Below are 24887 nucleotides of genomic sequence, written 5' to 3' on the forward strand. Positions count from 1 at the left end.
GAGGCCCCTTGCTGTGAAGAGGAGGCTCCATGCTTGGCTGATACTTACGCTTTTCATTAGTGTCGTTGGCCTGATAAACCTTGCCATACTGAAAAGTGGTTTTATGTAAACACACAACACTTTTTTTATGTTTATTTATTTTATTTTATTTTTTTAACATTTATTTGTTTTTGAGAGACAGAGAGGCAGAGCGTGAGCAGGGGAGGGGGAGAGAGAGATACAGAATCTGAAGCAGGCTCCAGGTTCTGAGCTGTTTGTTAGCACAGAGCCCAACGCAGGGCTTGAACTCACGAACTGCAAGACCATGACCTGAGCTGAAGTCTGACGCTCAACCAACGGAGCCAGCCAGGTGCCCCTTTAATGTTTATTTTTGAGAGAGAGAGACAGAGACAGAGACAGAGCATGAGTGGAGGAGTGACAGAGAGAGAGACACAGAATCTGAAGCAGGCTCCAGGCTCCAAGCTGTCAGCACAGAGCCCGACGTGGGACTCGAACTCACGAGCCACGAGATCATGACCTGAGCTGAAGTTAACTGACCAAGCTACCCAAGCGCCCCCAATGCACGACACCTTTAATGTTTGTTTTGGCGCAGAGAATGTAGCTGAACTTAATCTCTTATGGCTTTTATGTCTTATTTAAAAGAGGTTATAACTTTAAGCCACTCATAAGCGCCCCGAGGCAAAGTTATGTAAACCAGAGATGACCTGGGCATCATTCTGCACTATGTTGTTTAGTAGTGAGAGTAAATGTACCTCTAGGTAAAATTGTGCAGTTGACTAATTTTCTCAAAGGAAGCTAATTTACTTAACATAGAAACAAACGTGGCAACAGTTTTCTACTAGCAAAGGTAAAGACAGTTGAAAAAAAGAGGAAGAATGTCCGTTGATTTGTCTAGATCAAAAAGAAAATACTTTGTTTTCTGATTTGGGAACGAACATGAAACTTATGCTCTTAAAAAATGGACTTTTCTAAGGTGCCATTTTGAGGTGCATTTGCTTTTTTCTGATCAAAACTTGAAAGCCCATTAAACCCGGGTCTTTTTTCCACAGGAACTTTACTCTGAGGTACAAACCCAGTACCTCCCGCAGGTGCTGGGCTGCCTGGTGCAGCCTCTGGCCGAGGAAATGGAGACTCTAAGCTTACCTGAGCTCACGCATGCCTTGAAGACATGTTTCAAAGTGCTGAGCAAGGTCCAGATGCCACCTTCCTACCTGGACATGGAGCCCACGAGTGGAAGCACGGTACGTGCCTCGAGGAGCTGACGTGGTTCTCCAGGTGAGGCTTATGCCCTCCTGGGAGCAGGAAGGAATTAGGGTCGGTTAGGGGAGGAGTAAAGGTCAGAGGATGTAGTGCTAATATCTAAGTCATGCTTCTAAAATCCTCAGACACTTTCCAAAGCTTTTAGCATGGAAGCTGATCACCCCTTCACTTTGCCTACCCACCCCCCTTCCTCCTACAGCTCTCGGTTAGCTTCCACTCACCTTCCAGATCTCGTCATGTGTATGTTTTTGTGTGTTGGCGGTATCTCTCTAAACGCGTAAGTGAGGGGCGCTGGGTGGCTCAGCCGGTTAAGCGTTCGACTTTGGCTCAGGTCATGATCTCGCTGTTTGTGGGTTCGGGCCCTGTGTCGGGCTCTGTGCTGACAGCCCTGTGCCTGCTTCAGATTGTGTCTCCCTCTCTCTCTCTGCCTCTCCCCTGCTCGTGCTCTCTTTTCCTCAAAAATAAATAATAAACATTAAAAAACGCCACCACCACCACCTAAGTGAGATACTAGTTTACCTGGTCTGCAATAAGAAAGTACCAAGGACCGAGTGACTTACGTGAGAGGAAGTTGTTGTCTCACGGTTCTGGAAGCCAGAAGTCTCCACAACAGTCTAGCTGTGGGCTTTACAGTGTCTTCCAGTCTTGCCCCGTTGGGGTTATTTAGGCGGTTTCTGGGTTTCACTGTTACCGCGCTGCGTCCTAGTGCAGCTTGTTCGTGGCTGTGGGTTTCTCTGAAGGATCAATGACTTGAAATGGGTTGTAATGAAACCCATTTCTTTTTAAACTGGGAGAGAGGTACGCTTGCCCCTTCTGACTTGATGTGGGCGCTGCCAGACCGGGTCCCCAGAAGACTGTGTCACAGTTCCCTAAGCAGTTCGATTTTTTTTTTTATTTTCCACTTCACTTCAAGATTTGAAAATTCTGGGGTGCCTGCCTGCATGGCATAGTCCCTTGAGTGTCTGACTCTTGATTTCAGCTCCGTTCATGATCCCGGGGTCGTGGGATCGAGCCCAGAGCCCCGTGTCGGGCTCCACACTGAGCATGGTGCCTACTTGGGATTCTCCCTCTCCCTCTGCTCCTCTCTCCCACATGCTCGCTCACTCTCTCTCTCTCTCTCTTGCTCAAAAAAAAAAAAAAAATGATTTGAAAATTCTGGCCTTGACACCCATTCAGTGTAGCCAAGAGCAGGAGAGTGGACAGGCTGGTAGCCAGGCACTCCCGGAGGCGCTGGGCCTGCCCCTCGGGTGCAGACTCACTCCCAGACATTTCCTTTCCACAGTGAGCCCTTTTCTTGTTCTAGCTGTTATAGCTAATCAGAAAAAAATCCTGTAAATGATTTAAGGTACAAAGTTTAAGCGTTTGTCTATAAACATAATTAACCGTGTTTTTAGAAGTGCGTACTGTTTCATTCTTCCCTAGAGAGCACAGTGGCGTAAATGGTGAAGTGTTTTAAATTTAATGTAATATTATGTAAGTTAACAGTGTAAGAGGAGAGGGTGGTGATCAAAGGTTGCAGTGGCATCCCTTTGAAAAAGCCACAAAGTGTAGACACACACACACACACACACACGTAGATGGATGGATAAGGTGCTATATATATAGGGGCAAACCCTTCATTCTAGTTCTCTGCTCTCGTTTTATTTCTTCATGCCTTATTTTACCCCCACTCCAATGTCCTCATTCACGTTTGAAATTTAAATAGATCAGAAACTGTTTTTGCAAAAGGTTTTTGAACCTCAAAGGCCTAAATGAATGTACAAAGTGGGCTCAAAGCCAGCCTGCGCAAAGAGCTGGAGACACAGCGGCCTCTCTCTGGGCTTGCACCCATCTCCATCCCCCTGATGGGCCTCCTTCATTTTATTAGACACTTTTGCACGGGGGTTGTCTTGGGCTAGAGAATTTTGATTTTGGAAAACAGGAGGTGCAAGCTTTGGTTTGCTGGATTCGGCTGATTCTTGAATCCCTTGGCCCCGTGAGATGGTGTACAGTTACAAATCTCCATTTTTTGCAGAGTCCAGTAAAAGGTGAAAACAGTGAAGTAATTATAGACACAAAGGCGGTGATTCCGGGTGATGAAGAAGCTTCGTTTCCTCCCCTTAAATCTGAAGACAGCGGGATCGGGCTCAGCGCCTCGTCCCCGGAGCTGTCGGAGCACCTGCGGGTCCCCAGGGTGTCTCCCGACAAGGATGACGTTTGGAAGAAGGGTGGGAGCATGCAGAGGACGTTTCTGTGCATCCAGGAGCTGATTGCCACCTTTGCCCACAAGAACATCTTTGGGGTGCAGCCGACGGCGTCTGGAGAAGAAACCAAGTGCGAAGAGCCCGCAGGCCACAGGGACGAGGGCGGGCCACCAGGCACGGCGGTCAGCGACACCGGCGGGAAGAACTCCTGGGATGCCAAGCCCATCAGCGTGCCCCAGTTTAAGCAGATGCTTTCTGACCTCTTCATGGCTCGAGGGTCTCCATTTAAGACAAAAAGTACGGAGTCACCGTCACCTGTGCCCCGGAGCCCTGGCCGGAAGAAGGAGGGTGACTGGGCCGTGGAGCAGGGGGTCGTGGACCTGGGGAGCTCACGGGAGGCCTGCCGGGAGGCCTTCGCTGCCGCATGCCACCTGCTGCTGGACTGCGCTACCTTCCCTGTGTACCTGTCCGCGGAAGAGACAGAGCGTCTTTGTGAAACGCTCTTCCGGCTCCCCGGTGAGCACCCTGCCCCACAGAGCCACCCCGAGGAGTCCCGACAGCTAGCTGATGTTTGCAGACAGGCTGAAACCGCGTCTGCTGGGAGGAGACTCTTCCCCACACTCGTCTCCTCCTTATTTTGTCATAAGCTGTGTGTGCATTTGCCTTGTGTCTTACTGATGGCAGATTGGTGAGGCTGGGGCTGTAGTTTTGACCTTTAGGTGTCCCGTGCAGCCCATTAAAGGATCTGGAACATAAAAGGTGCTTAATGATAATCAAGAAGTAGGCTGTTTCATGAGGCCTGTTGTTAAAGATTTGTGTTAGTTTGCTAAGGTTGCCGTGACAAAGTCCTCCCAACTGAGTGGCTTAAAAAAACAGAAAGGTATTGTCTCCGGCCCTGGAGGCAGAAGTCTGAGATCAGCCTGTTGGCAGAGCCGTTCTCCGTTTGAAGGCTCTGGGTAGGGATGTGTTCCAGCCCTCCCCCTTAGCTTAGCCCTCCCCGGTAGTTCCTGGGACCGTGGCGTTGTAACTCCAGTCTGCATGGCATTCCTCCATGTGCGTGTATGTGTCCTGCATTCAGATTTCCTTCTTATAAGGACACCAGTTGTGGTGGATCAGGGACCCATTCTAATGTGACCTTGTTTTAACTAATTACATCTGCATCAACCCTGTTTCTAAATAAGGTCACATTCTGAGGTCCTAAAGGACCTTATGACTGCAACATAAGAATTTGGGAGAGTTGGGGGGTGAGGGGTACACAGTTCAGCCCATAACAGGCAGCTTCTTAGAAGCTCAGGCCGCCATAACAAAATCCCATAGATCAAGTGGCTTAAGCCACAGAAATTTCTTTCTCAGAGTTCTGGAGGCTGGAAGTTGGAGATCAGGATGCTGGCATAGTCCGTTCCTGAGGAGGGCTCTCCCCTCGGTTATAAACAGCCACCTTTTTGCAGGATGCTAACATCCTGGGGACGCGTGTGGGGTTGGATCTCTCTAATGTGTCTTATAAGGGCACTAATCCCGTCATGAAGGCCCCACCTCTGAATACCAGCACATTAGGGTTTGGGGCTTCAACATCTGAATTTGGGGCAGACACAATTCAGTCCTTAGCAGGCATTGAACACTTTAAGAAAAAGAGAGGAACGTGGAAAACAAGAAAGAAGGGATCAAATTGAAGGGAACACGGGAACACAAGACAAAGCTGTCCCCTCTTGTAGCCATTACGGTAAATTTCCTGTGCGGTCTGTCTCTCAAATCATTAGCTGCAAATGACACCGTACTTGGAGGCACTGCACTTGGAATTCAAGTCCACAGTATATTTTGGGCCTCTCTTAAAGCTAATGCCATGAGTCCCACTATCGAGAGAGCAGCCTTGAAAAAACATTTTGAACTCTACACCAAAAAATGTGGATATACTATATGTAAATTTAGAAGAAATTTTTAATGTGAGTTTTACTGGATGTAAACTTTTAAAATAAAAGACGCTTTGAATCATCCCAGAGCCCTGACACGTTTTCAAAATTCAGGTAATCTGACAAGCTTTTGAAGGCAGGCCCAGTCCCCTTTGTCCTCTGGCCCTGAGCAATGACTGATAGCACGTCCCACGAGAGATTATCGCACCTGCTGGCCGTGTGACTTCTGGACCTCAGGGTGTCTTAGGATCTGCGAATTGTGAACCATTTTCACACGATTTTCTTTATCTCCATCCTCTCTGACTGGCTTCCTCCCAGGAGGCGGCGACTGCACTTTCCCGTCGTGGCTGAGATCCCTCATGACCGTTTGCTGCTGTGTGTCTGACTGCTTCCTCCAGAACGTAGCCATCTCCACTCTGCTGGAGGTCATCAACCACTCCCAGTCCCTCGCCCTGGTCATCGAAGACAAGATGAAACGCTATAAAAGCTCTGGACACAACCCGTTTTTCGGCAAGCTGCAGATGGTGACCGTCCCTCCCGTTGCTCCAGGAATATTGAAAGTCATTGCAGAGAAAACAGATTTCTATCAGGTACGTCCCACTGGGAGGAGGGGGGTGACGCCCTCTTCCCAGCCAGCTATCTAAAGTTTCCCCAAGGTCCCAGTCACTGTGATAAGAGGGATGTGGCAGCTCTGGTGACAGCTGGAGAGGGTTGCTCGAACCCTGTGCCTGCCTTGCCTGTCCCTCTGTCCCAGGCTCCTGGTACAGTTTCTGGCTCTGTGGCAAGAGGGCAGTAAAGTATTTGTGTTCAGTTTTGGGCTGACTGGACTTCGTACATAAGGACTGTTAGATTCTCTAAACATACGGAAGAAGAGACTGGGCCCTAATTTATAGGGTTAAAGGCTCCGAAGCTATTTAGCCTCAAGGAAAACTTAGTTACTTGTCAAATTTAGGAAAGCTCGCTGAAGATGGTGAGCAGCTGTTGTTCCTCTTTCTGGGGACAGTGTAAAATAGTTTAAAGCTACATACGATAGGGCTCTTTTAACTGCAAGAAGTTAGAAACAGTTCCAGCTTGGGCCCCGGGTGGCTCAGCTCATGATCTCACAGTTCGTGAGTTCGAGCCCCGTGTCGGGCTCTGTGCTGCCGGCTCAGAACCTGGAGCCTGTTTCGGATTCTGTGTCTCCCTGTCTTCTCTCTCTGCCCCTCTCCCACTCGAGCACATGCGCACGCGCGCTCTCTTTCTCAAAAATTAAAAAATGTTAAAAAAAACAGTTCCAACTAGGTCATGAGGAAAAGTGAAATTTATTACAAAGGTGGTGCCCGTGGATGCCAAAGGGCAAGCGTAGACTGCAGCTGGGTCTCCTGGGCTCTCCGCTGGGCGGCTGTTAGATCCTGAGGCTGCTCCTTCTCCACGTCGCTCGGCCGTTCAGGGGTCACCTAACTAACTCGGTTGCCACTTGACCTTTGGTCTGCCATGTGACCCTCAAGTTCCTGTAGCTAATGATGTTTGTATGTCTTTCCCACAGTTGTGAACTGGTCAGTGTTACTAAACAGTCTGTCAGTGAGGCACCTGTGGGTCAGGGCCCTGCTTCTCCGGCCCGCCCAGCAGCGATGGGGGCCCAGGGGTGCAGAAAGGGATGTGCCTGCTCACCAGGACCTTTTCCCTGCAGTGATGGGGCAGCAGACACCCTGAAAAGTTTTGACACTGAGGAAGAGAGCTTTCTGATATTTTATGGGTGAATGAGATATTGAAACCGTCCAGTCCCTTTAGGTCCTAACAGCCTGTGCTCTGAAAGGCCTTTGAGATAGGCCACCCTTCTCCTGTTTGGGATGAGCGCTTCTCAAGCAAGTCACGTAACTGAGGCCACCTCTCGGCTTTATTGCTTTTTGTTGTTGTTAGTGACAGCTTTATTTAGATAGAATTCACATACCACATAAATCACCCACGTGAAATGTGCAGTTCAGCAGTTTTTACCATATTCACAGAATTGTACCATTTTACCTATTTTCTCTTTTTTTAATTTCTCTTTTGCAATTTTCTTTTTGAGCAAATGAATGCTTTCCAGTTCAGTATTTTAATCGCTTTAATGATTTTCCTCAGTATATTTTTGGAGCTGTTAGTGGACGGTCTAGGGCATAGCAGGTACATCCTAACTTGCCAGAATCGACTCACTTCCCGACTAAATTCCAGTGAAACCCAGAGGCCTCCTGCAGCATGGGCTTCTCCTCTTCCCCTTCTTGTGCTGTTGGTGCGCACGTGACATCCATGCACGTCACGAACCCAGCGATGTGGTGTCATAGTCGTTACGTAATTTTATGTCCTTATCAGGAAGCTGGGAGAAGAAAGGAAAACACACAGCGAGACAGAGTGTGTTACTTAACCTCCTTTTTTTTTTTTTTTTTTTTTTTTTTTTTTTTTTTTTTACCATTTCTGGCTCTTTTCTTGTGGATTTCAGTCCGTACCTGGGCCATTTCCTTCCTCCTCTGCACCTGCACTGCCACCCCCTCCCCCATGCCACTGATGCTGTGTCCCGCCAGTGCACTTGAGCAGTACCTGTGTGCCTGTTGTTCACACAAACTTTTGAAGAGAATCAGTGGAAAGAAAAAAGGAGATACACACTTAGGTTGTCTTTGTAGAACCATGTAATTACCTTTACTGGTGCTTTTTGCCTTTTCTATGGATTTGATTCACTGGGGTCGATTGCTTTCACCTTGAAGAACTTCCTTACATGTTTCTTATAAGACAGGTCTGCTGGCAACAAATTTGCTCAGTTTTTGTTTATCTGGGAGTGTCTTCATTTCACCTTCTATTATAAAAGATAGTTTTACTAGATAGCATGCTCTTCATTGGGCTTTTTTTTTCCTTTCAACACTTTGAATATAAGAACAAATCTACTTTAATCAGCCCTGGGTATGCCTGAATATGCAATATTTAAGGAAAGCAGCACTTTTTATTTTTATTTTATTTATTTTTTAACATTTTTATTTATCTTTGAGAGAGACAGAGTGCGAGTGGGGGAGGGGCAGAGAGAGAGAGAGAGAGAGAGAGAGAGAGAGAGAGAGAGAGACACACAGAATCGGAAGCAGGCTCCAGCCTCTGGGCTGTCAGCACAGAGTGCAACGTGGGGCTCGAACTCCCCAACCACAAGATCGCGACTTGAGCCGAAACCAAGAGTCGGATGCTTCACCGACTGAGCCACCCAGGGTGGCCCCAGGAAAGCAGCACTTTTTAAATAATCTGTAACAAATGCTCATGTGAATGTTCAAATGAACTTACCATTTCAATTCACCATTGGATACGTGATCTCACTGTCTTCTTGTCTCCAGCCTTTCCTATAAAAAGGCAACTCTTAATCTTACTGGGTTTCCCTTATAAATGATGAGTGAGTTTTCTCTTGGTGCTTTCAAGATTTTCCCTCCTTTGTCCATTAGCATCTCATTGTGATGTGTCCAATGTGGATGGCTTGGAGTTTATCCTACTTGGAATTCTTTAAGCTTCTTGGATGTGTACATTAATGTTTTTTCATCAAATGTGGGGAGTTTTTTTTAGCCATTATTTCTGCACATATTTTTCCTGCTGCTTTCTCTTCTCCTCACCTTGCACTCCATTTGTGGGAATCTGCTGCATTTGATGGCGTCCCACATTTCTCTAAGGCCCTGATCATTCTTCTTCATTCTTTCTTCTCTCTGTTCTTCAGATTTCATAATTTCTGTCGACCGGTTTTCTTCACTGATTCTTCCTCGTCTTTGATATGAACTGCTGAGCCTCCTCAGGGGTGAAAGTTTCATTTCAGTTATTGTACTTTCAATTCTAGATTTCCATTGGGTTTTTTTTTTCTTTTTATGCTTTCTACTTGTTGATATTATCTACTTGATGAGAAGTTATTGTACCTTTCTTTACTCCCCCCCCCCCTGCCCCGAGAGAGGGCACGAGTAAAGGGCAGAGAGAGAGAGAGGGAGAGCAAGTGAGCGGGGGCACACTCGAGGCAGGGCTCAAGCTCACAGACGGTGAGATCATGACCAGAGCCAAAGTCAGATGCTTAACGTCTGAGCCACCCTGGTGCCCTTCCTTTACTTTTTAAAACATGGTTTCCTTTAGTTTTTTGAACACATTTATAGTGGCTACTTTGATGTCTTTGTTGAATAAATCTGACACCTGGGTCGCCCTCACAGACACCTTCTGTTGCCTGCTTTTTTTCCCTTGTGTATGTATTGTATTCTTTTGTTCCTTTGCATGTCCTATAGTTTTTCTTGAAGACTGGGCATTTTAGATAATGTATCATAGCAACTTTTCTGACACCTCTCCCCAAGTCTTTTTGTTGTCTTCATTTCTTGTTTATTGCTTAGTGACTTGTCTAGACCGTTTTAGTGAAGTCTGTTTCCCCGGAGGTGTGAGCCCTGTGGCGCTACTCCCTGGAGGAATGTGCAGGCCCCAGAGATGACGGTGGTCTTAGCTGGGTTCTCATTGACTATATCTCTCCCTGGTCTCTGAAGCTGTGTCTTTTGGTATCACACCCAGTTGTTAAGCTCCACTAACTGCTGACCGATTGCTCTCTTGTTTCCATCGGGGCCCAAAGGCGTAAATTACTCCACAGCCTGATAATTTTTTGACACTAGTCTTTGAGGGGTTTTGTGTTTTGTTGTTTTTGTTTTGCCAGGAGAGTTCTTCCTAGCTCCCTCTTTTCCTGGTTATTTCCGATAAGCAAGCTGGCCTGTGGTTTAATTTGTTGCTGTGCTGGAGCTTCCAGCCTCCTCTTAATTACTTACTACAAAAATTCCATTGTTTTTAAGAGTACCCTAGGCTTGAACTTCCTCACCCTCTTCCAAGTAAACTCTTTTCCCTTGATGGAGCTCTCTGTTTTGTGGCCTGCCTCTCCCCCTGGGCGAAGTCTCCATGTCCCATTGCTCAGGAAGAGCTGGGACCCAAATAGTGACCTGCTTCTTTTGGAGTGAAAGCTCCACAGGTTACTTGCAGGGGGGGAAACCTCCAGTCTTGTGAGCTGGCTTCTCCCAGCATATAACCTCCCCCCTGTAAGCAAAGTAGGGTAAGAATGACCAGAACCCCAGCACTGTTGGCCTGCAGCCCAGTTATAGCCTCCACCCGAGAGGAGGGATGAGGAGTGAAATGCCGCTGCCTTCCCTTTCGCAGAGCCTTGGACTAGGAGCTGGTGGGGAGGGGACTCTACCTGGAGTGGGTAGTTACCCTGTTCCTCGAGCCTCACTGAGCCGAGGGGGTGGGCAGGGTTGTAGTTCAACTGCCACAGACTTGTTGCTTTAATTGTAATTTAGTAGATATTCTTGAATAAATGTTTCTTTATTTCCTGAATGCCCTTAGGATAATTTCCAAAGACCCTAAATTATGTTTTATTTTTTTATAACTTTCTGTAATTTTTTAAAATGTTGTAATTTATATTTTTATAATTTTATAATTTTTTTGTAATTTTTTTATTTTTATTTTTCTCTGATAGTCCACAGAGCTCCTCACACAGCCGTACTAACTTGCATACTCAGATCCCGTTTACAGTATTAGGTCCTGGTGGAGCTTTATTTAATTGCTATTCGGCTTGGGCCCCTTGTCCCCCTCCCCTTCCTGCCAAAATTGAGCCCGTGTGGATCTTGCAACTGGAAACAGTGTCACCGTAATACAGCAGCAGTGATTGGGCAAGTCCTTCCTTCCTCGGTCCTGCATATATCTGAGAAGCTTGGCATCATTGTATTATAGGCACAGAGAGGAAAACAGAGGAAAGAACTTAGCCCATGAATCTTTGACCGCATTAATTACTCTTGCGATGATACACGCTTAGTGATGTTTTTGAAAAGGACGCTTTTTCGAGTTCTGTCTGAAGTCTTGAATTTTGTTTTGAATCGATTTAGTACATATCTCCGTACTTACCACTCATCATGCACTGTAGCATCCTTTATTAAAGTATACAACTCTCAAGGGCTGGGGCGGCAGGGGCCGGTGCCTGACCATGTCCAGATGCTGGACAGGAGCCAGTAAAGCAGCCCGCACCAACATCCAGGCCGCCCCCCAGTTCTCGGGCTCTAGGAAGAGGGCTGCTTCCAGATCTTCTAGACTTTTCTCATTCCCACGGAACAGTCCACGTACCAGTGTTCCTGTTGCCCACGACGTACAGAATAAGGTCTGCAATCCCATGAATCCCCTGACCTTTCCGATCAGGTGGTAAAGGCAGAATTCAGTTCACTAATGAAGTGTCCAGAACATAGGGATCAAGAAGTCCAACGTAGATGAAGGAGCAGGTGTGTGTTTTGGGATCAACATCCACTCTCCAACCCTTCAATTCCAGGAGGAGTCTCTTACCTGTAAGTTTGCCCATGGGGACTACAAGTAAAGGGACTACTCTGCTTAGTCAAAAGTTTTGTATCAGAGGTTTAATTGCAGTTTGATAATTGGAAACCACATTCCTTTAGATTAAAAAAAATAATGGACATCAATGGTTAGGGGCTCGAGGCAGTCGGTGGTTAATCTGATCTATGCAGAGAAGATAGTTTTGTCGAATACAAATAAAGGGGCCAAAAAAGGAGTCATTTGGTCTAAGATGTACTTATAAAGTATTACAGTCTATAAGGCATAGTCTTTTTTTTGTTTTTTGGTTTTTGGTTTTTGTTTTGTTTTGTTTTTTAATTTACATCCAAGTTAGCATATGGTGCAACTATGATTTCAGGAGTAGCTTCCTTAATGCCCCTTACCCATTTAGCCCATCCTCCCCCCACAACTTCTCGGGTAACCCTCTGTTAAAACATAAGAGACCCTTAAATATGGGGAGGCATAGTCTTTTAACATGACCTGGAAGAATGCCTTCAGAGATTCCTTCCAGAAAATGGGATTGACCCTCCCTTTGAGTCTCACCCAGTGGGGCAGGCACCCCCAACCCTCACTGGGGCTCCCTGGAATTTAGGGAAGGGCTGCAGCCAGGTACAGACCCTGCATGTTTAAAGAGCTAAGATCAGGGCTGAGGAGACAGAAGACTTGATTTGGGGTGTGATTTGTGTCCTGAAAGTGAGCTGGGCATCTGCCACGGCACTGTGCGTGGAAATGGGAACAGGCAGGTTTATGGAGTTAACACCTCGAAAGACACGAGTCTTCATCGCTGCCGTGTGGTGACCAGTTTGAACCAGCCACAGGTGGTAGGGAAGGTGCTGCAAGTGTCACCTCGAGACTGGTGACCACTGCAAATCTACCACACTGCCAGCACATAGTAAGACTGGGTCAAGTGTGCTGGTCGGACGGATACGTCAGCCAATAGGTTCTTGCTTCCAATTGATATCTCTTGGAAAGTAACGTCAAGGTTTGGGCAAGAGCTGCAGTGTTCTTAGCTGGTCAGAAACCTCCAAGTTTCAAGGGGTGCCTGGCTGGCCCAGTTGATTGAGTCTGCAACTCCTGATGCCAGGGCCATGAGTTCAAGCCCCACAAGGCATAGAGCTTACTTAAAAAATGAAAAGAGTGGGGTGCCAGGATGGCTCAGTCAGTTAAGCATCCCACTTTGCCTCAGGTCATGATCTCACGGTTCATGGGTTCGAGCCCCGCATCAGGCTCTGTGCTGACAGCTCAGAGCCTGGAGCCTGCTTCAGATTCTGTGTCTCCCTCTCTCTCCCACACTCATGCACTCGCTCACTCTCTCTCTCTCTCTCTCTCTCTTTCAAAAATAAAAATGTTAAAAAAACACATTTTTAAAAATTAAATGAAAAGCGTTGTTTTGGGGCGCCTGGCTGGCTTAGTCAGTAGAGCCTGCGACTCCTGATCGCAGGGTCATGAGTTTGAGCCCCTCATTGGATGTAGAGAAACCTCCAAGTTTAACCTATCACATTACCTGCTGGGGTTTTAGTTTGGTTTGGAGTTTGGTTTGCTTTGTTTTGTTTGTTGATGGTACTTCTCTGTATATTAAGGATTCTCACGTAGCAAGTGTAGATAGAAGCCAGTTCCTTGGGGCTGGGACTGGACTGGCACAAGGAAGAAACGCGGGTGCTGGCTGTCTTCTCACGGTCTCCCTTCTGTCACAGAGGGTGGCTCGTGTGCTTTGGAATCAGCTGAACAAGGAGACCCGGGAGCATCACGTCACCTGTGTAGAGTTGTTCTACCGGCTGCACTGCCTGGCCCCGACGGCCAACATCTGTGAGGACATCATCTGCCACGCCCTCCTGGACCCTGACAAGGTCAGTCTTAGCAGCCTATCTTCTCTGTCCTATGATCCCAACTGCCAGGCCACCCATCACTGCCTGTGCCCGGGACAGACTTACACACATACAGTCATGCCGGGGCTCAGCGGGCATCCTGGTCAATCAACAGGTGTTACAGAATCTTGGGGTTGGGAGGCCTTCAGAAGCTCTAGCCATCCTTTTCAGAGTCCTGAGAACATGGGTTGTGTCCATATTAAGGCTCACCAGGGGAGTCTACCCCAACTCCTGTGATGTTTGCAGGAACCGTGAGCTCTCGCAGGTGAAGTAGGCAGTCATAGAGAATGCATCGCCCTTTTAGGCCCTGGCCGTCCTTTGCAGTCAAGTTGTATCCTGGTTCTCTAAGCCACTTGGGCCTGACACCTTCAAGAGGTGTGAGAACGCCACGCTCTCTTGTGGTCTTCGATCACAGGCCCAGGTGTGCCCCTGGATGTAGGCTAACGTGGCATCTGACCACGCGCGTTATTGTGGTAAAGTGAGCAAGGAAGAGAGGAGGACGTAGGTCTTCCTCCCTCAGGCCGGTCGGAGCCCAGCGCCTCTGCCGACGTTGCTGCCGCCCTGCTGAGCTCCTGTTTGTTACGCGGTGGGGTTTGCTGACTGTGGACAACATGCTGTTAGGAAACTAGTGCCTCACTCCCGTTTGTTTCCTCATCAAGGGGACAAGACTAGAAGCTCTGTTTAGGTTCTCCGTCATCTGGCACCTGACGAGAGAGACCCCAGGCAGTCGCGTGACATCTCACAACCGCTCCTTAGACAGGTAAGGTGGTCCTTGTGGGCAGTTACCCTGAACGCACAGGACGCTCTGCCGAGGTTCCTGGTCAGTGTGTCCGGCTGGGGATGGGAGCGTGTGAAGTGGAAAATGTGACCCCATGTTCTGGATGTACAGCAAACGGTTCCCACGATCCCCCAAGTGAATTCCGGCCGGACACATGTGAATACGTGGTAGGAATGTTCTCAGTTTGATCCTGGGGGCAGGAAGCCCAGCATGTATCAGAATCACTGGAGGAGAACATGCCTCATGAGGGGACCTCTGTAGGGGACGGTGGTCTGGGTCTGGAACGGGCCGGTTGGCTACGCTGGGTACATACATTCGCAGTGTCCACCATGTTCATGAGATGTGAACTTCACTGCACTACAATCTAGTGCACTTTTTTTTTTAAATCCCCTTCCTTGGGGCGCCTGGGTGGCTCAGCCCGTTAAGTGTCTGCTCAGGTCACGATCTCACGCTTCATGAGTTCAAGCCCCGTGTCCAGCTTTGCGCTGACCGTGCAGAGCCTGCTTGGGATTCTCTCTCCCTCTCTCTCTGCCCCTGCCCTGCTTGTGCTCGCTCTCGCGCTCTCTCTCTCTCTCTCTCTCTCTCTCTCTCTCTTTCTCTCCCCCTCTCTCAGAGTGAATAAATAAACTTAAAAAAAATTTTTTTTAAAGCCCCTTCCTTGTTTCCAAACCTGGGTGTGGTACCAGGTGCCCAGCTTTAGAGAGATGCCAGCCGATTCTGATGCTGGCGGCTTAGCCCCACAGTCAATTGAACCAACGTGAGGTGAAGCCCGGGTGAGGCCCGGGGACTTGGAAAGCTCCCCCGGCGATGCTAGTGTGAAACCAAGGTGGAAATCCCCTGGCCTTTGTCTGCGTGGGTCTTTAAACCCGGTTTGCGTGGAGCCGCCTGGGGGCGTCCTGGTGCACGGGGTCACCGAACGCCGACTCAGTGGTGCCCTTCCCACCCACAGGTCCCTGTTCGTCGTGCTGGACAGTCTGGCCTGCACGGACGGTGCCATCAGTGCGGCGGCACAGGGCTGGCTGGTGCGGGCGCTCTCCCTCGGTGATGTGGCACGCATCCTGGAGCCCATGCTCCTGCTCCTGCTGCAGCCCAAGACCCAGAGGACCTCCATCCACTGCCTCAAGCGGGAGAACTCAGCAGGTGAGCCCGCCACGGAGGGCAACCCCGGGGTCCCTGGGCCTGGGAGGGAGGGAGGGGCAGCCCCGACCCCAGTTGCCCGTGGTGACAGTCAAGTTCCTTAGCCCCACTCAGTCGTTTTGTCAGGTTCAAATGGTGTGAGAGTACTTTGTAAAGTTGTGAAGACTTTTGAAGGTTAAGGAGCAGATGAACCAGCACTTAGAAATGCTACGGAGTGTGCTTGTCGTTTTCACTGAAAAATCGGATTTTTTTTTTTTTAATAAAAAAGGAAATGTTTAGTAACCCATGCTCCAATAAGAAATAGCTGAGGGGGCGCCTGGGTGGCTCAGTCGGTTAAGCGTCCCACTTTGGCTCAGGTCACGATCTCACGGTTCGGGAGTTTGAGCCCCGCGTCGGGCTCTGTGCTGACAGCTCGGAGCCTGGAGCCTGCTTCGGATTCTGTGTCTCCCTCTCTCTCTGCCCCTCCGCCCCTCCCCCCCCCAAAAAAACATTAAAAAAATAGCTGATTATTTTTTTATTCTTTTGCTAACGAAAAATTCAAGTGCACCTAAGATAGGAGGAAAGAATAACAGACCATCCACACCAGTCTTCCCAAGCCGATGCCTTCACTTAAAAGTCATAGTTTGGTGTCCAGCGGGAAGTTAAGTTTGCGGAGGCTAGGCTGGCACTTCTCTCCAGATCCCTGCTCAGAGCTAGGGATAGTTTAGGTGGCCTCCAGCTAGGAATGGCCGAGAAGTTGAAATTTGCATGTAATCTGGTCAATTGTATCTATGAAAAATGACTTGTGAGCCTTCAAACACATGGTAAGAAACCACAGTGGTTTCTGTTTATCCATTTTTCTGTCTGCTCTCTAAGGTTCTTTCCAGCTATAAATTCTGTGAACATACAATCAGAAATGCAGAAGAAATAAGCCTTTGAGTTCCAAAAAACTTCCAGAGGCATCTTTAGCACAAGTAGCAGTAAATAGGAAGAAGAAAAGAAAGGCTAAAATAAACCCGATGAGTGCGTTCCATTTGGGTGATTAGCTCCTGGCACAGTTTATGAACTAACATGACTTCCCACAATAGGTGTGTTTTATGACTTCCTGCAGTTTTCTAAGCAGTGGGTTAACAGGCTTTGAGTTAGCTTGTTTACGGGCTTTGAGTTAGCTCACTGGGCTGTAAATACTGTTTGCACCAGTCTTGTCTTACAGAGAAAAGCAGCCTAACACCTGCATAAGCAGCAATTTTGGAGATGCTGCCTAAAACCGTAATCTCCCGTTTTCCTCTAGGAAAGAAAGCTGGCTGCCTCCTCAAAGACAAGGCCTTTTATTATTCCATATTATGAGAAAGTAAAGTCCAAAGAAATGTAGACTAAAGCACCTTCTCGAAAGTTTGGCTATCATTTATGGCAGCTAAATTTTTTAGTGTTCCTTTGTGTTACGAAGGAAGCTCTATAAGGGAAGCGAAGCAGAAATAAGATAAAAATAGAGACAAACCATAAGAGACGCTCTTTTTTTTTAAATTTTTTTTTTTAATGTTTATTTTTGAGAGAGACAGAGACAGAGTGTGACCAGGGGAGGGGCAGAGAGAGGGAGACACAGAATCCGGAACAGGCTCCAGGCTCTGAGCTATCAGCCCAGAGCCCAATGTGGGGCTCAAACTCACAAGCCATGAGATCATGACCTGAGCCGAAGTCGGATGCTTAACCGACTGAGCCACCCAGGCGCCCCAGGAGACTCTTAAATACAGAGAACAAACTGAAGGTTGCTGGTGGGGTGTTGGGTGGAGGGAAGGGCTACGGGGGTGATGGGCATTAGGGAGGGCACTTGTTGGGATGAACACCGGCTGTTGTGTGTAAGTGGTGAATCACTAAAATCAATTCCTGAAATCATTATTACACTATGTGTTAACTAACTTGGAGTGAAATTTAAAAAAAAAAATGAAAAAGGAAGTTTTAATGACACGTGTGCTGGTTTTAAAAGTCACACAGCACTTCGTGCTGCTTCCTGTAGCCCATGTTCCCTGCACCCTTCCCAATAAGAGAAAATGTTTTCTCCCTGCCTTGCCCTTCCCCTGGAAGGAACTAGAAGTGTAGTGCCTTACTCACACTTTCTGTGTAATAGTGTAGAAATCTATACTGGAGATATTACTGTGAGCATCAGGCAGCTCGTCTATTTCTGTCTTATTCTTCCTCCTTCCCTAATCTTATTTAATGTTCACGGAGTAGATTTGCTGAGAGCTGTGTATTAAGATGGTTTGGTGATACATGCCAAAGTCTTCTTTCTGCTTGTTGTTCCTGTTTACAGAGACCTGAAATATAATATAATATGATATGATATAATATAATATAATATAATATAATATAATATGTATAATTGTATTTAATATGTAATCATGTATTTTATTTTTTATAAAACACATATTATTTTTTTATCTTACTTCTTTGTTTTGAGAGAGAGTGTGCATATGCGCAAATAGGGGAGGGGTACAGAGAAAGGGACACAGAGAATCCCAAGCAGGCTCTGCACTGTCAGCACAGAGCCTGACACAGGGCTCCATCTCATGAACCATGAGATCATGACCTGAGCCGAAATCAAGAGTCGTACGCTTGATGGACTGACCCACCCAGGTGCCCTAAGACCTAAGTATTTTAAAGTATTGCATATTTTCTGATTATAGAAGTACTACCATGCTTATTTTAAAAATTGAACGGGGCACCTGGGTGGCTCAGTCGGTTAAGTGTCGACTTTGGCTCAGGTCATGATCTTGTGGTCCATGAGTTCGAGCTCCACGTCGGGCTCTGTGCTGACAACTCAGAGCCTGGAGCCTGTTTCAGATGCTGTGTCTCCCTCTCTCTCTTACCCTCCCCTGTTTGTGCTCTGTCTCTCTCTGTCTCAAAAATAAATAAACGTTAAAGAAAAAAACTGAAGTAAAAACATACATCAAAGTCCCTTGAAATGCGATTAGAGCTAGGTACGGATAATAGTTTGATAGTCTTCTAGATTTTTTTCATAGCTGTGTATTTCAGATGCTCTCATGTAAATGAGCTCATTCACCACAGCCTGATTCTGCAGCTTGATTTTTCTTCCCCCCCCTTTTTTTTTAATTTATTTATTTATTTTGAGTGAGAGACAGGGCGAGTGGGGGAGGAGCAGAGAGGGAGAGAGAGCGAGAGAGGGCGAGAGGGAGGGCACGAATCCCAAGCAGGTTGCACGCTGCCAAGAAGCCACAAGTTTATAACCTGAGCCACAACCAAGAGTCGAATGGTCGCTTAACTAACTGAGCCATCCAGGCGCCCCTTGATTTTCCTTTTTTCGTGTAATATATCCCACACACTGCCCCGTATCAGGACACATATCTTTTAAAAACCCGAGTAGCACTTCATTGCATGCGTGAGCTGAGGTTTTTTTCCAGGCTACATGTTTTGTTCACTTCCCGGTTTATCCTCACACATGACTGTCCAATGAATACCCTTACAGCTTTGAAAACTTTCTGCTTTCGTTTCTGTGGGATGCGTTTCTTGAAAGGAAACTGCCGAACAAAATAATACACATTTTTAAAAATCACCCTCCCCGTAAAAGTTGTTTTACTTGTCTGCCTGTTGTCCGTAATACAGCGTGGACTCTAGTTGTTAAAGTTTTTTGGGGGAGTTTTATTAACATTGATCTTTCTGTCTGGCTTTTTAAGATAAAGATCGTTCTAGAACTGACTTATCGTGGCTGACCCTCCTGTTCTGAAGTCATTTGTCGTTTTGTAATTTCCAGAAGACTTGCACCGTTGGTTTCGCCGGCAGAAGACGCCTTTCAAAGAGGCGGGTGGAGCGCCGGAGCTCCAGGAAGGCAGCTCAGAGGAAGGTGCGTCTCTGAGCCAGTTCACCACCGTCGACCGTGAGGCCATCTGGGCCGAGGTGGAGAAGGAACCAGAGAAGTGCCCCCCAGGAAGCGAGCCGAGTGAGGACGACCTGCCCTACTACATGGACCTTCCCGACGGGCCCGCCTGCAGCGCCGTGGACAGCAGCGAGCACACGGAGTCTGCGGACACGAGCTCTGCCCACACGGACAGTGAGAACACGTCCTCCTTTTCTTCTCCTTCCCACGACCCGCAGGAGCTGAGCAACGAGGAGAACTGCTGCGCGCCCTTCCCCACGGCTGGCAGGGCCTACCCCGAGCGCTCGGCCTTGCTGGCGGCCTTCCAGGCCGAAAGCTTCAAGCCCACTGCCAAGTTGAGCCTGGCGCGCGTGGACTCAGACAGGACCCGGGCGTCCGAGTCGTTGTCCAGCGACGAGGAGGCCGACCTGGAGCTCCAGGCCCTCAGTGCGTCCCGGCTGCTGAAGCAGCAGCGGGAAAGGCAGGAGACCATCGAGGCCTTGTTCAAGCACATTCTGCTCTACCTGCAGCCCTACGACTCCCGGAGGGTCCTGTACGCCTTCTCCGTGTTAGAGGCCGTGCTCAAGACCAACCCCAAGGAGTTCATCGAGGCGGTGTCCAGGACCAGCATGGACACCAGCGCCACCGCGCACCTCAACCTCATCTCCAACCTGCTCGCTCGCCACCAGGAGGCCCTCATCGGCCAGAGTTTCTACGGGAAGCTCCAGACCCAGTCTCCCAGCGTGTGTCCCCACTCGCTGCTGATCGAGCTCCTCACCTACCTGTGCCTGAGTTTCCTGCGCAGCTATTACCCTTGTTACCTGAAGGTCTCCCACCGAGACATACTCGGCAACCGGGACGTGCAGGTCAAGAGCGTGGAGGTTTTGATTCGAATAATGACCCAGCTGGTCTCCGTGGCCAAGTCCGCCGAGGGGAAGAATGTGGAGTTCATTCACAGCTTGCTGCAGAGGTGCAAAGTTCAGGAGTTTGTCCTGCTTTCGCTGTCGGCGTCCATGTACACCAGCCAGAAGCGCTACGGCCTGGCCACCGCCGAGCGAGGCCGGGCCCTGCAGGAGGAGAACCTCTTCGAGGAGAGTCTCATCAACCTGGGCCAGGATCAGATCTGGAGCGAGCACCCGCTGCAGATCGAGTTGCTGAAGCTCCTGCAGGTGCTGATCGTCTTGGAACATCACCTGGGCCAGGTCCAAGAGGAGGCTGAAAATCAGCCAGAACTGTCCCGGGAGTGGCGGAAAGCCCTGAACTTCCAGCAGGCCATCAGCGCCCTGCAGTACGTGCAGCCCCACCCGCTCACCTCCCAGGGGCTGCTGGTGTCCGCCGTGGTGCGAGGGCTGCAGCCGGCCTACGGCTACGGCATGCACCCGGCCTGGGTGAGCTTGGTCACGCACTCCTTGCCGTACTTCGGAAAGTCCCTGGGCTGGACGGTGACACCTTTCATTGTCCAGATTTGCAAAAATTTGGACGAGCTAGTCAAGCAGTATGAAAGTGAATCTGTGAAGCTCTCTATCAGGTACGGCCAACCCTTTGATACGCTATTCTTGCCTTAGTGACAGTTTTTTGCGAGGAATGACTAATTTGCCGTAGAAGCCACTTGGAGAATCATTTCAGCCTGATCAGCCGCCTGTCTAGCGTCGTCAGGAGGGGTATCTAGGAACGAAATGCTCCCATCCTTTACTTTTTATTCTATACAGATACCCAGCCCAGCTGAGTATTGCCGTCACCGTCCGTTGTTTTTGCAAAACAAAACTAAAAACATGCATCACCTTCACAGAAATTCTAAAACATCTGAAAACATTTTTCTAGAATGACCATATGAACTTTACGTAAAATTGCACAAAGGATGCCCATCGTTATTATAACCATTTCAGTATGAGGGCCCCGGTTTATTTAAGATACCGCTGTCTCTCCGGTTTCTGTGTTTCTAGGTAGGATTAAATACTTTACAGCCTCGTTTTTAAAAATTCTCAAAACAAGTTTCTCATTTCTTCACCAAAGCATAACCGCCAAGAGGGAAAACATCTCTCCGGATTATCCACTCACTCTTTTGGAAGGTCTGACAACCATTACTCACTTTTGTCTTTTGGAACAACCCAACCAAAACAAGAAGGTAAAATTTTTTTTTCTGAGTTTGAGGCAAGTTTCTTGTATTGTTTTGTCTTCGTTGGGTTATGACCGGTTCAAATAAGAAATGTGCAGCACATGTGAGTAATGAAAATATGTATGCAAATGTATGCTTGCAAATGAAGTGCATATGCAAATACGCATGCACAAGGCTGTGTGAGAGTAAACAAGCGTAGTTTGTTCTTCTGGCGCTCCCTGGGGCTCCTTCCCAGTGCCCAGTGTTAGATCAATAACCAAATGGGATAAAATGTCCTCTTTCTTGGACATATTTTCTCCTTGACCTCATGGCGTTTGTGAAATCTGCAGTCTGAAGCCATTTTAGCTGTTAGTTGCTCTGACCTGTTGGGGATTAAAATTTTAGAATGCAGCTGCTGCTTTGGCCGGATGACCAAAGGAGTCTGTGACGTGGGGCCTCGGACTCCCAGGGGCGCCTCTTAGAAAGAAGGCTATGGGTTGAAATGCACAGGAAAGCATTTTGCTTCCAGATCCCTGCCTGTGGGACCTGTCAGAGGTGTGAGTGCTACGGCCCAGACTCCCATCCCACTGGTGCCCTGGCGATCACCGGATTCTGGTTATCTAGTTCTGCCACACACGCAGCCGAGACTCATGTTCATTTCCAATTCTTAGACCACTGCTGTAAGCGATCCGACCAATTTGAAAAATGCCAAGAATGCCATTCTGGAAGAGTTGCCTCGAATCGTTAACACCATGGCCCTTCTCTGGAATGTTCTCAGAAAGGAGGAGACTCACAAGAGACCCGTCGATCTCCTTGGAGCCACGAAGGGATCCTCTTCCGTTTACTTTAAAACCACCAAAGTGAGAGACCTTCCTCTGTGGTTTGATTATTTCTTTTGTCTTGTGTTGTCCCACCAAAAATAAGTACGTACAGGAATGTGTACATAAATAATCAGTGTGTGCTCAGTGAAACCCAAGTTAGGCATAAGTCGGAGATAGAAACCTCCAGTTAGTTTGTTAGAATAACTTTCCTATTCCTGACTAAAAGGCTTTGTGAGTTTTTAACCTGTTTTTTTCCTTTCGCCCTTTTCTTTTAAACTAGAAGTTTCTGGGGGTTTAAAGATCTTTCCTATTGCTCTCAAGCATTTCTGTAACACAGCTTGTCTCTTATGTCCAGCTTTTAATATTGCCTTGGACACATGGGCACGTCAAGGCAGAATGTTAGGGTGTCGCTGGTTTTTTTTACTAAACCAGAAATGCAAAGCTCTAGTTTACTGAGCTCTCCCCCAGTTCTAACGGTCTCTGCCTTAGAAGCATCCGGGCACATGGCTCAGTCTCTGTTTGCCAGGTATGGCGGCTTGGAATTATCTGGCCATGTCTTGTGTCTGCTGACCACCCAGTGCCAGGTGTGGCCTCTGGGCTCACTCAGGCATCCAGCAGCCCAGGCTGGGTGGACTGGTTCAGAGCATGGGGAGCTGGGGAGCCTGGGTTCATCTCCCTGGGACCTTGGGAAAGTTCACTAGCCTCTCTGTGCTGGAGTTTCTTTGGTTGGAAGCACACACCGTCCAAAGTGCTGTATAATTATTAGCATATCTAGCCCTCACATAGGAGGTAAGCGCTCTTATTAGTCCCAAGTTAGGAACAAGAACACTGGGGCGTAGAGAGAGTGAGTGCTCTGCAGTCAGTTATACATCTGATAAGGCAGCCCTGAGGCTGGACCCAGGACCCAGGAAGGAGGACATCTCCCTCATGTGCTCGTTGTATCTAAAAATAATAAAATGATATTAAATATAGGCATAGGGGCATAGTACGTGCTCAGTAAATTCATTCGAACAAATATTTGCGTGCCTGCGGCTGTGTGCTGGGCCTTGTTTATACCCGGTGAGCAAGATGGAAGAAGTCCCTGTGCTCACGGCAGACACAGCCGTTACCCTCCAGTTTAAAAGTAATGACGAGAAACAGTGAGAGGAAACGCAGGACATTCTGATGGCATGTGACCAGGGAACCAGACTGGGGCTGGGCTTGCGGGGCAGCCTTCCCGAGGCCAGCTAGCGGGCTTCTACTCCTTGCGTTACAGGCGCTGCGTAGTGGCCCCGGCCCCACTCTGCCATAACTCTTCTTTTTCCCGTGTTCTAGACCATACGACAAAAAATTTTAGACTTCTTGAACCCCTTGACGGCGCATCTGGGAGTTCAGTTAACAGCCGCTGTTGCAGCAGTATGGAGCAGGAAGAAGGTTAAACGCCTCAGTAAGATGAAGGTAGCGTTTAAAAATCAAAGTTGTATTTAAACTTGTTCTGCCAGGATCACCAGAGTCACATGCAAGTGACGGTGGTGGTAAAGGCCGGCTCGGGAAACCGCTGAAGTGCTTTCACTGCTTTAAATGCGTAGATGACACAGGCGTGTCTCACTCCAGCTGGGACTGCGGGCAGGCAGGCGGGCGGGCAGGGAGCTACCCCTGGCTTCTGCTTTCGGATCTCTCTGTGATGAATGTAGAATACTTCTTTCTATTATTATCTTTTTGAGATTATTTTGAGAGAAAGAGAGAATGTGTATACGCAAGTAGGGGAGGGACAAAGAGGGAGACAGAGAATCCCAAGCAGGCTCCACGCTGTTGGCACAGAGCCTGACACGGAGCTTGAACTCATGAACCCAGAGATCATGCATGACCTGAGCCGAGATCAAGGGTTGGACACTTAACCAGCTGAGCCACCCAGGTGCCCCTCTTATAGATGTTTTTAAACCATAAAATACTTTGCTTTTTGTTTTAAGAGAAGTCTTAGGTTCACAGCAAAATTGAGGGGAAAGTACAGAGATTTCCCCAGTACCCCCTACCCTACACACGCATGGTGTCCCCCATTATCAACACCTCCCCACAAAGTGGTATGTTTGTTGTTACAGTCAGAAACCTCCTTTTTGACACATCATTATCACCCAGGACCCATAGGCTTTTTAATTTGTAAAAATAGTACTTACAAAAATTTATACCTGATTCAAATCCTCACGTTCCTGTTCCCAAAGATAACTTCGTTTTACATTTCATGCATTCTTTATCCACTGTGGTCCATCACTCAGTCCTCCAGGGACTTGGTTTATTTCTGTAAAACCAACACAAGCCTCTTCCTTTTTTCTCTCTTGACCATCTAGGTTCCTACGTCACACCTCCCTCAGAGGGTCTTTCCCACCCCCTGGACACTATCTCAGTGTCCAACATAGGCTCCTATTCCCTGAGGAGGCATAAGAGGTTGGTGGCCCAGGCCACCCAGCTTAGCACCTGTGGGGTATTCACTGGTTGTAAGTCTGATCCTTCCAAGTGCATGTAGCCACATTATAGAGACTCTTGACATTAAAAATGTGTCTCCGGGGGCACCTGGGTGGCTCTCAGTCCGTTGGGCATCTGACTCTTGATTCTCAGCTCAGGTCTTGATCTCAGGGTCGTGAGTTCAAGCCCTGTGTTCAAGCCCTACATTAAAAAAAAAAAAAAAAAAAA

General features: G+C 48.1%; 1 protein-coding gene across 4 annotated transcripts in view; it reads left to right on the top strand.

Moving 5' to 3' along the window:
- The window catches only part of DOP1B (DOP1 leucine zipper like protein B), a 104901-nt gene that overhangs the window by 51200 nt on the left and 28814 nt on the right, over positions 1-24887 (top strand). For all 4 annotated transcript variants that reach the window (XR_003971875.1, XM_030330166.1, XM_030330164.1 and 1 more), the window contains exons 13-22: positions 1050-1241; positions 3275-3959; positions 5669-5940; positions 13372-13524; positions 14202-14302; positions 15270-15460; positions 19203-20832; positions 21318-21429; positions 22071-22259; positions 23535-23657. Coding sequence is in view for 3 of the 4 variants with exons in the window: in XM_030330166.1 (XP_030186026.1) it covers positions 1050-1241; positions 3275-3959; positions 5669-5940; positions 13372-13524; positions 14202-14302; positions 15270-15460; positions 19203-20832; positions 21318-21429; positions 22071-22259; positions 23535-23657 (3648 nt within the window). In the remaining variant the exon portion in view is untranslated. The remainder of the gene's footprint in view (positions 1-1049; positions 1242-3274; positions 3960-5668; positions 5941-13371; positions 13525-14201; positions 14303-15269; positions 15461-19202; positions 20833-21317; positions 21430-22070; positions 22260-23534; positions 23658-24887) is intronic.

Source organism: Lynx canadensis, chromosome C2, assembly GCF_007474595.2.
Source record: "Lynx canadensis isolate LIC74 chromosome C2, mLynCan4.pri.v2, whole genome shotgun sequence".
NCBI classification, from domain to species: Eukaryota; Metazoa; Chordata; class Mammalia; order Carnivora; family Felidae; genus Lynx; species Lynx canadensis.